At 31.6% G+C, this 12,904-nt stretch overlaps 1 protein-coding gene across 1 annotated transcript; it reads right to left on the bottom strand.

Moving 5' to 3' along the window:
- Positions 1 to 1,141: 1,141 nt before the first annotated feature.
- LOC143253110 (cytochrome c oxidase assembly factor 5) lies at positions 1,142 to 8,637 on the bottom strand. The gene is made up of 3 exons (XM_076506394.1): positions 8,330 to 8,637; positions 2,205 to 2,306; positions 1,142 to 1,287 (listed from the first exon to the last, which is right to left on the bottom strand). Exons 1-3 carry the CDS (start codon positions 8,435 to 8,437, stop codon positions 1,246 to 1,248), a joined length of 252 nt encoding a protein of 83 aa, XP_076362509.1. The 5' UTR covers positions 8,438 to 8,637; the 3' UTR covers positions 1,142 to 1,245.
- Between the last annotated feature and the right edge of the window lie 4,267 nt (positions 8,638 to 12,904).

The raw sequence follows: 12,904 nt of genomic DNA, 5'->3' as shown, positions 1-12,904 counted from the left end.
AATTATCCCATTGACATTAAGGTCAAGGTTTTTTATCTACTCTAAAAACAAAGAATAACATCAGGAAGAAATAGCAAAGAGGTCAAGGGCGTAAGTCAAGAACACAACACCACATTACATCTAAGTTTATTTACTGTGGACTATGGGAGTCAAAACTTCTGTTAGTGTCACTGAATCTGTGAATATTTCATAAAAATTTGTGGGGTATTTTAGTTAAACCTAAATGTAAGAGTTTTAAGCTCATTCCAGAATGATTTTATGTCTGCCATACAGCCCAGATCCTAGGTGCCTGATCTGTGGAAGCACTGTTAATATTTAAAAGATGTCCCCCACTGGTACAGCAATAAGTATACAGATTTACAATGCTAAAATTAAGGGTTAAATTCCCTTCGGTGGACTCAACAGACAGCCCAAAAGTTAAGGGCTTGAGTTTCTTTGCAATAACAAACTTCCTTTCACTAATGGATGAACTATCCTCAGAGATTTGTACTTGAATTTCAAGATAAATTTTTCAAATTATAGTCCATTTCAGACATCACTGCTACACACAGCACATTTTATTTATTATCTTGAATGTTTCTGTAGAAGATATTTCATTGGAGATAACAAATGTTTGTATTTTTTAATCATTTCATTTTTCACACTACACTACCTTTGGCTAACAATATGCATTTGTCATAGGTTTTATTAAGAACTGACCTCTGAACAGATGTTTTTTTCAAATGGGTTTGTCTCCTTGAGTAAAATTTTTTTTTGTTAAAGATACCCTTTCCATCAAATATAAAGATTAATTAAGAATTGCTTGATACACGTATTACTGATTGCTGCTGTTAATTTGCCAAAATGATTGCAAGGATATGTAGTATACAGTAAAGTTTTGGATACTGTACCAAAAGATCTGTTGTCAATTACTTAATATTTATTGTACAAGAGCTATAATGAATCAATTGGGTTTCAGAGCCCAGTTCATTAGAAGTTGTAAAATATTTTTGATGTATTCCCTCCTACTTCATTGTATCATAGTCTGAGTTACCTCGTACTAGTTTATATTACAAAATGACAAATGTTTAGTGTAAAGAAATAAAAAGGACTCAATCTCCAAGGGTAAAAACTTAAAATACAACAAATACATAACACATCATTGCTAGAATAAATATAATTTGCCTTTATATTTTACTTTATTATATGATACATACTACAAAATAGTTGCATTATCTAAATTGAGTTTTCTGTTGAAAGAAACATTTAATATCCTTTCCTTCCACGAAATCTCTGTCGGTTGTCCAGCTAAGGAAACAAAACTGCTCTAAAAACATAATTCAAGCTCAAATACCTTATTCAAATAAATTTGGTTCATTGATAAACTAAAATATGGAGGAAACGTATCACTAGTGAAATTTTATAACTGTTATTCCTACTGGTTTAGTGTTTAAACTATATTTAAAATATTACAGGTTTTACTTTTAGCATTTATTAATTCACCTTAAAATCATTAGATGACATTAAAAATAACTGGTTATTCACACTATTTTATAACCAATAATTGTAACATCACATCAGAAATAACTAAGGAATTTTATTTTACTGTAAAGGTTATATATCTTGATCAAATGACCATAACTGAAAACATGACTGTTAAAAAGGTAAATGTAAATAAAAAACAAAGGGATAACAAAACAAACCTTTTATCTGTAATTGTGAACTGTTGAGATGTAAAATAACATCTTTTTAACATCACTGCATTATCATACTATCTTACATTACTTTATTCTTGGGGACTACTCATGCTAAACCCAGTTTTTAATTGCACAAATTCTTTGAAAAGACCAATGAAAATACCTTACTCTGAGGGCAGAGGCTGATTACAACTTTTATATTAGAACTAAAAGCTTTTGTTCTAATTTTTAAGTATTAACAATATTTTTCACAATTTTAAATGAGAAGAAACTGACTATAGTAAGTAGTAGATGTAGAAGTTTCTTAAGGAGATATAGATCCTTCTGTTATGATGGTTACAAAAAGACTGAGTGTGGATGTCTCAAATCATAAGAAATGGTAAATCCAGTTTTAATTGCCAAGCCATGTTATTTTGTATTTGGTATGGAATATTCAGGCTGAGATTTTTAGAAAATTTTCCAATCACACTTTCTGAAGTAAAAAATTAGAAATGTTAATAAAAAAATTTATTTTTTTCCTTTGCTTACCAAAGAACGTTTACATTCAAAGAATGTTTGTCTAAGTTGATAGCACTCTCCAGGAACACTGGAATCATGAGATAACAGACAATCTTTTGGTGTTCTCTTATGCTGGGAAGAAAGAAGAATTCTGAAGACCTCTTTCATAATATACTTTATTAAATTATGAAAATTCTTCAAACGAGATCAATGTGTATTTGTAATTTGTCTGAGGTTTTTGACTTAATTATAATATTAGTACAATCATCAATTTTTATCTGAAAAATCACCAATTTAGGTAATATGTCAAAATATGTAGTACTATTATTTATTCATGGCATCTTGTATTAGACACGTTAAATGATTTCAATAACTTAACTGACTGATCAGATATACAAAAGATTGTGTAGTCAATCCAGTATCATCCATTTTTGAAGAACAGTTCTGGTATTATAAGTATACAAGTAAACTATATAACAGATATGGTTTCTCAATACAGCTTTGACCTGCGCTTGAGGAAAAGCAGTCACAAAACAGCTTATCTTGTGAAAAATTAATATCATTCACCCAGTGTTTCTGAAAGCTGAGGCAAAAAAATCACCTACCAGTTATCTTAGTTGGCAATCAAAATACAAATACTCAATAATTCAGAAATTTGTAAATACTGTCATTGCTGTGTGAGATGATAATGTTATGGACTTATAATGGGAACAAGAGAATTTCTAGTGTTTTGGGATGTCTAACTCCATGCAGAAAACCTATATTTACACAAACTTGAAAAGAGTACATAGAACTAATGTAACGCAATGTTTAAGGACAGCATGAGACCTACTGGTCCATCTGTGCTGTCCTATCCTCTAAACTAAAACTATTAATAAATGAAAGTAAAGATAGTCCTTACCATTCACATACGTATTAATAAGCTTTCTCTAAAACTTCAAGTTTACTGTCTCCATAACAACCAAAAGCAACTCATTCCAGAGGCTAACTAGTATGTTATATAAAAACTACAAATTTCCTTAACAATCTTAAATACCTCAATCAGATCCCCTCTAAATATTTTTTTCTAGAGAACAAATCAAAAAGATCTTAACCTATCATCATATGATATCTCCTCCGTCACAGCTACAATTCTAGTAGTCCTTCTCTCAACTATTTCCAACAATTTAATGACCTTCCTAAGGTAAGGAGCTCAAGACTTAATACAATACTCCAAATGTGGCATAACCAATGACCTGTACAATGAAATTGTAACTGAAGATACAACCTAAAATCCTATTTGCCCTACCACTAGCAACAGTACATGCTTGGATAGCTTAAGAAATTAATCAACTGCAACACCAAGATCTTTTTCTTCCGTGACATTGTTAAGGTTACTCCCATCCAAATTATACTTAAAATTATGATAACCCAAGTGCATTAGCTTGCATTTATTATGATTAAACTAATCTACCTTTTGTTCACTAAATGATTTTGTAAAGCAGCAATATCATCCTCAAAGCCAGCAACTACCTAATGCATTAATATCATTGACATAAATCAAAAAACGTCCTAAGACTGAACCTCGAGGTACCCTATTTGCAATATTAAACCAGTTTAAATGAACTCCATTTGCAACAACCCTCTGTTTTCTTTGCTCCAGCCACTCTTATGTCCAATTAGCTACCTTATACCCCACATCTATACAGATGTTTTTTTACAAACCTTTTAAATAGCACTTCATCAAATAATTTCCAAAAATTCAGAAACACCAGATCTATATATTACCTTCATCTACATAAGCAGTAACCTTTTCAAGAATATTAAAAGATCTGTAAGGTTGCAAGAAAATAAAATGAAACTATACTGACTATCCAACAAAATTCTAGACTTGGTGAAGTGTCTTTCATTAGACCTTCCAAAAGTTTTACCACAACTGATGCAAGACTAATAGGCCTATAATTACTGGGACAATTTCTATCATCTCCATATAATGAAAAAACATTAGCCAACTTCCCTCTGGCACTTATCTACTGTTAAAAAAATGTAGCAAGTGGATCACACATCCAATTTATAACCTCCTTCAAAACCCTTGGGAAAGGGTTATCTGGCCAAGTCTCATAATTCTTTAAACTTGCCAATTTTTTCTAACAAACTCAGAATTAATGTGATCATCTTGACTGATCTTGCTACCATCTATCTATTCAAAATGAGGAATATTTACTTCTTCATTAGTAGAAATTAAAAGCAGAATTTAATAAACCAGGTATCTCAGTCATCAAATATAAGCCTTCCTTTATCATCCATTAAAAGGTCCAATCACCTTCCTAACATTTTGATTACTAATGTACTTTTTTAAAAATCCTTGCTGTTAAAGTTTAAATTTTCAACCAACAATTTTTCTTTCAAACTCCCTTTTTGACTAACTTTATTGATCTATAATCTTCTAAAACTCCAGTCAAACCAGTCAATATAAACTTCTTATACCCTTTGTGGATCAGCCTGTTGTTTTACTTGCAGCCACTCTTTTTTTTCTATAAGGAATTTGCTCCTAATGTATTATTCTGCAAACAAGGTGCTCTATATCATAAAAATATTTCCCCCACCACTGTGAAATAGCACTATTTCTTCATTTTGTTCTAGTGACAAATGTTGAAATGAATGATTTACTGGACTACATATTTATTTTTAAAATAAGTTTTATTCAGAAGTGAGTTTTGACTCAAAAGTTCATCCAAATCTTTGGAAGGCTTACAGTTAATGGTTAGAATTAAGTGAAAAACATTTGTATAACAGATAATATTACATCAACAACGCATGTCAGTTAAGAATATTAGACTATAGTTTTCTCATTACTTATACATATAAAATCAACATAGTAAGTTAGAAAATCAAACAAACTCTCTCCATTATACCTTATTTAATAAAAGAAAGCACATAAAAATCTTGAAGATTACTTGTTGCCATATTCATAAGGACTAGAATTAAACTTGGGAATGCTACTTATAAGCACAATAGGTAGATAGTACTAATACTATTACAGACTATACTACAAGTACAAAAGTTTATCTCTAGTTACTTGGAGACATCTAACTGTATTTTATTACTAGTAAGTTTACAAGCACTGGTTAACATTCAGCTTACCAATGAAAACAGTATTATATATCATACACAACTGCAAGAGAATTGGGTCTCAAACTGCAAGTAACTTGTGTTTATTTGTACTTTCATCTTTGACTAAATCAGAGTTTCCAATGTTTAATTTTTGACAAATTTGGCAGGAGATGGATGATGTTAAATTCTGTTTCATTGCTACAAATTTATCTTGGAAAGTTAAAAAAAAATCCAAACACAATCTGGAATGATTCTATTTGAATCTAATGAGAAATAAAGAAACTGTCACTAATCAATTACACTATGTAACAAAATTTTTACTTTTTCTTGATCCTGGGCAGAAAGTGTTATTTCCCAATTGCTTATATCTAAAATAAATGGAAAAGACCTATTTTTCTCTTCAAACTTTGCTTTTGTGACCTGGGAGTGTATAATTAAAACATGATGGGAGACTATATTTGTGGTTTGACATGTGAAATTGATTTATATTACAGTCACAAGTCTCGAAAAACTACTCACTTCTAAACATTTTTGTATAACTTTAGTATATATGCATATAAATCTTGATTTTTATGTTGTTTTACTCAGACTATGTAAATGAAAACGTACAAATTTGCCCATTTTTACATAGAAAATAGGTCTAATTTCTAAATCTCATTATCCAGGTCACCAAAGCAAAGTTTGAAGGGAATTAATGGCCATTTTCTGTACTTTTACAACATAAGGAATTAAGAAATAACACATACTATCCAGGAACAAAATTTATGTTACATAGTGTTATAAATGATGAATGATTAGATCTGATGAGCCATTCATTGATCTTTAAGTTTCAACCAGTTCTCAACAATAAGCCAAACCAATACTAGAAAAATATATGATAGAATGATCAAAGGTGCAAGTCAAACAAAACGTTTGCTAAGTTGCATTTTCCTACCAAAGCAATTCTTAACTACAAAAATTAAACAAGATTTTAAACAGATTGGCTGAAAGACCCTGATAGCTGTCTTACTTGGAGGTTGCTGATAAAAACAAAGAACAAAACATTATAGTAGACAAGTATGTTTGGAAAGCTCACAGTGATGAAATCTTTGCAAACCAATAGTACAATAGAAATGCCATGATGAATTATCAAGGAAACTGGACACATTAGGAATCTCAACAAAACACTGAAATTTAATTTAAAAAATAGACTAATAAAAACATGCATGTACCAAAGGATGCTATAAATATCTGAGAAAATTTATAGGAAGATCAATGAAACTCACTATTGTGTTTAATTATTGTAATAACCTGAAAAATTACAAAAAGAGTAAACATTAAGCAAAAGTAAAAAGTAGTGTAAACTGCCAGGATGAATAGACTGTATTAAAAAAAACTTAAGAAGGTTCAGATTCACATATAAATTATCTACAAAAAGAAAAAAGTAGGTACAACATCAAGATAATAGACTTGAAAACAAGTCCTACATTTATTGTTGATTACACAAAAATTTTTCCACAAAAGAAAGTTTACTAAATTACATAGAATGAAAGGGAAAAGATCATTTGAACACTGTAGAGGAAATTCTTCTACAAATAAAGTTTGATGTTGAATTTTCAGAGCTTATTATAATATCTCTAATATTCAAATTCCTGTACATAATATCATAATTTCACACTTGAAATGAGTTTTCTATAACCACTCTTACAATTTAAACAAGTGAATGAAGTAACTTGTTTGTTTTCTTTGTTTTTACACATCAGATAAAATAAGCCTGTCTTTTAAGCTCTTTACAACAACAATTTTTAAACCGACTGTAATACAAAAAACTCTCACAATAAGGAGATATGTTTTATAAAAACAGATCCAAAACATATTTAAAGATCTATTTTGTGCAGTTATTCCCAACACTGCTTGTAACTAGTGTGTCTCACATATAAAGAAGGAACACTGTTTGTACAACATACCGCTGATAAAAATTTATTACATTATAACTGATCTAAATAAATCATATATGTTATTCAAACAAGTTTTTTATACAAGATAAATTGCATAAAATTATGTACTGTAGTTGTTATAAAGGTACTAGCAAAGTGGCAAACTGCCATCAGCACATATAGGCCACCCCTTATTCCCAAACAACTGTGGTCAATTTTTGTTTCTGCTACACTTGCCAAAAACTTGCCAATTTTGAAATTGTATCACAATTGCATGCAAAATATTATAACTGTTCTGTGTACTTTAGTCTTAAACACACTGGAGTTTATTGCATCTTTTTTTCCAAGGCAATAAATTTTTTATTTCATTAACTAGTAACATAATATTTTTGTTTTTTCTTTTCATTCAATATACCTTCTGGTCTAAATAACAATTTCAAATACTTCAAAGGATGTTACAAGTTCCTAGCCACTAATTAACTCTAACAGAAGCACTCTTTGGGCAGGCTTGTTTTACGAGATCATACTTATCTCTAATTTGTTTATTTGTTAGAATAACGAAAACCTAGAAAACATAATGAAAAATAGAATAGTTAGGTATGTAAGATTTAAAGACATTCATCTGAGTTCAGAAAATTTACATAATACAGGGCGTTTGGAAAGTAACTGTGCATATTTTATCATATTTTATTCAGTCTATTTCAAGCCAGCAACTGATAGCGGTGTTTAGAAACAAAATAAGAAGGATCCAGGCCTGTATTGATACCAACGAGGGTCACTTTTAACATTGTTCATAATTGTCATTCATATTTACCTCCTGTATTCTATATTGAAACATGTTTGTTAATAAATATATAAGTGCACAGTGACTTTCCGAACACCCCGCCTAAGTAATTATTAACACTGACATCACCATGACATTAAATTTAAAATAGTAAACATAACTCATGGTTGTTTTTACGTGCATAAAAAGTTAATTTACGAAAGTAAAATTTACGATTCACAAATATCAAAATAATTCACCGTTTTTATTTATCTTTTATGAATAAATGAGAAATAGAAAATTTTTCCCAGTTCAAATTAGTTAAAATATCCAGTAAGAGAACCTAATTACTAACGATGTAGTAATGTAAGTAGACTACTTACTACTCTAACACAATCCGTGGATATCAAGCAAGCTTTGAGGTCTTCCCTCAAACCAGCACATGGTTTTTTGTCATGAATTTCCGCAATCTCATCATAATATTTCGGCATATTTTGACAAACTTAAATGTTTTTGATAAATTTAGCAAAAGTTAGTTAACAATTTCAAATGATGATACATTAACAGACGTCATGAGACAATACAACTATTGATTTCAACATAAACATTCAGATACGATCATTTACACTTATAATTTTGCGGAGGAAGGGAGAGAATATGTTTTAAAGTATTGCAGTAAATTATCAACTTGTCCTGCACCTACAGATATTATTCAGTAATATATAATTTTATTCATATTACTTATGAAGTTAATATTATTTATTATTATTACAGTTGTAGTACATAGGTGAAGCCATGAGGGATTAAATATTGATAATTTTAATGTAAACTTATTATTTTATTATATGTAATGAAGAGAAAGATAGTAAATTTTTTAAGCCCAAAGTTACACAATGGGCTATCTGTGCTGGCTCAACCGTGAAAATCGAACCCCAACATTTAGTGTTATAAGCTTCCTGTTATGATTCTCTCAGAAAGTAGTCGGTTAGGCCTACTAACAGGTTTGGAAAATATTGCACTATGGAATGTAATACTCTCATAAATCTACATCTAAGATGTTTAGAAGAAAAACTCAACTCCAATAGTTTTACAAGTATACAGTTGTTTATTTACAAAACAAAACAACACAATACAATACAAAAAACCAAACTGTTTTATGGTGCATGTTTTGAATTGATAAAAGCTAGATGAAGGCGTTTTGAAAATTCATATCAGTTCGGGATGTTCCTTCTCTCCATCAATTAAACTAAAACTTTAAAACGTAAGAAGATTGTATTTAATTACAGCAGTCCCCCTCTCGAGTAACTCCCTTTTGGTTCACATTACTTGTAGTATTTCAAGAGGGGCGGTGTTTCTTCAGGGATAGGTAGAGCTCTAAGATCTGACTAGACCTAGAAGGGCATGCCAAGATTAATGAAGAAGTTATGAATGCAGGAATTGCTTCTGTATTTCAAATATATTGTAATTATGTATGTAAGGCTGTTTTATTTTACCACACAATGCTGTACAGTACATACATAAACACAGTGTATACTAAAATAAGATAAAATAAAATGTCATATATTATAATAATATATGAGTTTAAACTGTTTGATTCGCTTTTAGTTCATATAGACATTTCAATGGCGTCCTTACATATTCCAGCAACTCGAGATTTTAATGAATAATTGCAAAGGCTCTCAGTTGTTCCAGATATCCCATAGATGTTCTCGCGGACACAAATTGTGTTGCTACATTATCATCCTCTTTCTTCTTACACGAAGAAAAAAGTATACGTTTGGCCTCTGGCATCAACCACAAGTTTTTCATCTAGCCTTCCTCTACAGTTTGGTTTGTGGTAACATCACCATCAAAGTTTACATACTCTTCCCATGTCATATTAAAATTCACCACAAAGACTACAAGATAGTCGTCAACTTCAGAAGCGTCTTCTTCCCCGTCTTTATACAGATACCCTGAAAAATATATTTGGCAAAACATTTCTAAGTTGTCGTAGATCATATGCTATCCTTTGCATATTTAACCACAGAATCACATCCAGCACATTTACCATCTTGACCAAGTCAGTTGCACATGTTAATTCAACTATGGAAAACATGTTGCAAGAAGAGCTTCCTGTAGTACATTTTCATGTTCTGGATAATTCCAGCGTTGCGTGGCTGAAGCCTTGCTGTGGCATTCGGTGGAAAAAAAACAACACAAAAACAGATTCATATTGCTACAAATAAAATCAGGGTGGTCAGTACAGCTTTTAACAACCAATAAAATAGAGCGATCTTAAGCTTCTGTTTTTTTTTAACTTTGTCGGCCCACTGCTGGAATATCTTGCTGGTTTTTCGTACCTCTTTGTTCAAAAGGTATGTCACAAGGAGGTAGAATGGGCTACCCAACCTATTGAAGCAACGAGGCTTAGCACTGTTCCCTATGGCGAAGGATGCCATCTTTTCTCCAACTGCAAATCATGCCAACAGAACACTGATTCTGTCCTTTAACTTCATACCTCTCTTGACCTCATCTCTCATAACCATAATTAAGTAAGAGGGTAAAGCTCTATAAAAGAGACCAGTGTATATAGTCTTAAAAGTATATTTACTTCAATCGTCACAACAGCTAGGTTTAGATCAGCAGTTTCTCCAGACAGGGTAGCAATGCGCACACTTTGCCACTTCTGCCACCTGTCCAGTCATTCATAAGAGCCAAAAACCAGCATGATCAATATTTTCTGCCTTCATCAGTGATCTCTATAAAATCTTCCTGCTACTGACAGAATATTATTTGTAAACCACTTCCATACAATTTTATTTAGGTCTTTATAGCCTGTTGTCCCAGGCTTACAATATTTTCTATCTGTGTGCTTTCCCTTTCAAAATTTCTTCTATATCCCTCACCATATTCTGGATTGGGTCTTCCCAATACTGACCTCAATTATTATTGTACGAAACGATTTCAGGTGCAGGTGGATATTAGATTATTAATTAATATATAAAGATGTTCCTTTATATTGGTTTTAGTTGCTGTATAAGTAGGGCTTTTTTTATTTTATGTTTGTTTATATTTGTTTCCCTACTTAATATGCGGGAGTTTTCTATGGTTATGTTGTGTTTATTTGATTTGCAGTGTTCAAGCACGTGTGAAGGTGTTTTTTTATTCTTTGAAGCTAGTTTCTCTTTTCCTGCTTCTTTCTCCAACACAGAAGTCGTGGCAGTTGTTGCATTGTATTTTATAAATTACGTTGGTGTTGTGTTTGTCAGTGCGTTTTTTACATAGTAAAAAATTTGGTATTTACTGGAATGTTGTGTTTTGTTATAAGTTTCTTTACAAACGTTGGTTATTTTTTTGCTGATGTCGGGAATATATGGCATGCAGCAGTATAAGGTTTTGTAGTTTATTGTATCATGGAATTTATTGTTGTTTGTTTGCTGTTGTCTGGGTGTGTGCGTATAATTTTTCCACGGTTTTTTGAGAAAATTTGTTGATATTAATGAAGTGTTGTTGTTTTTTTTTTAGTTGACTCCATCGTTAATTTTATCGGTTGAGCATATCGTTGTGGCTGTGTTTATTTGATTTCTTAATATGTTGAGTTTTTGTTTCGTTTCATGTGCTGAGTCCCAGGGAATGTATACTGACCATTGTTCCTTTAAAGCTCGCTTTTAGCATCAGATTCATCCTCTTCTAAGTTCTGTACTGAAAGTTATCTCCACGTTAGATAACTAGAGTACAATCTCTCTTTATTCAAATGTCTAACTATTTAATCTCTCTCTCTCAGCTGTGAGGGTGTTATAACGTTATGGTCAATCCCACTACTTATTAATAAAAGTTGCCCAAGAGTTGGAAGTGGGTGGTGATGACTACCTGCCTTCCCTCTAGCCTTACACTGTTAAATTAAGAGCGGCCAGCGCAGATAACTCTCGTGTAGCTTTGCGCGAAAGCAAAACAAACATATTTAAGTACTTGTCAATAATTTATTAGAACCAGTAAAGAATCTACTCCAGTTGAGAAAGCATAGTTTTATATACATAATACAACAATACTATTCTTCCTAGGATGCGTGTGTTATAAATGTGATTGTTTATTATTGAAATGTTAGAAAAACATCATTGTCTACTTTCATGCAGTATGTACAACTTTGTATAATTTTTTCCACAAGAAGGCATAGGTAACACCTTGAGAAAAAGATTCCCGGACAATAGGTAACAAGGGTTAAAAGAACTTGACTACTTGTTTCGTTAACATTCTATTTTAAGTTACATAAACCTTCATATAAACAAAGCAGTAGCAAAAACAGTATAATTATATGCTTGCATATCACCTAACTTGACAAATTATCTATTATATGAAGAGGGAGCATCTAATCTTATAGACTAAATCAGCTTGCTGATTATTTGTTCCATATTTTTACACGTGGTATCTGAGCTCTATCACACCAAACATGCTCACTCTTTAAGCTATTGGGGCATTATAATATGTAAATAAATGCTATTATTTGTCGGTAAAAAGAGTAGTCGAAGAGTTGATGGTGAGTTCTCTATAGTAAATAACTGGTATCGGAGATGTAGCATTTTTCTCCCAGTATATATAATACAACAGAATAAAACTTCAAATTTTTATTTTATTCTCACGAAGCTAGATATGTATAAAGAATTACACAGTATTACTACGTAACAAATATCTTGTTCTGTATTCTGTTATTCTTCAGACTGTGGGTTATTCTTCATGGCCAGGTGGGTTAAGGCATTCGACTCATGATCCGAGGGTCACGGGTTCGAATCCCTGTCGCACCAAACATGCTCGCCCTTTCAGCCATGGGGACGTTATAATGTTACTACCAATCACACTATTCGTTTGTAAAAGAGTAGCCCAATGGTCGGCGGTGGGTAGTGATGACTAGCTGCTAGGGGCGTAGATTTTTTACACCCAATGGGGGGATTATTTTTGTGGACTGTTCAATTTTCAAATTA

Source organism: Tachypleus tridentatus, chromosome 6 (assembly GCF_004210375.1).
Source record: "Tachypleus tridentatus isolate NWPU-2018 chromosome 6, ASM421037v1, whole genome shotgun sequence".
NCBI classification, from domain to species: Eukaryota; Metazoa; Arthropoda; class Merostomata; order Xiphosura; family Limulidae; genus Tachypleus; species Tachypleus tridentatus.
Note: the sequence above shows the minus strand (reverse complement) of the source record. Positions and strands in the feature narration are given on the sequence as shown.

Excerpts from the sequence above, each read along its gene's own strand:
- LOC143253110 (XM_076506394.1), bottom strand. The coding sequence starts at position 8,437 with ATGCCGAAATATTATGATGAGATTGCGGAAATTCATGACAAAAAACCA. Across the intron at positions 2,307-8,329 it reads CCACGGATTGTGTTAGAGTA|CATAAGAGAACACCAAAAGA; the intron begins GTAAGTAGTCTA and ends CTTTCTTCCCAG. Across the intron at positions 1,288-2,204 it reads TTGAATGTAAACGTTCTTTG|CTGGACAACCGACAGAGATT; the intron begins GTAAGCAAAGGA and ends TTGTTTCCTTAG.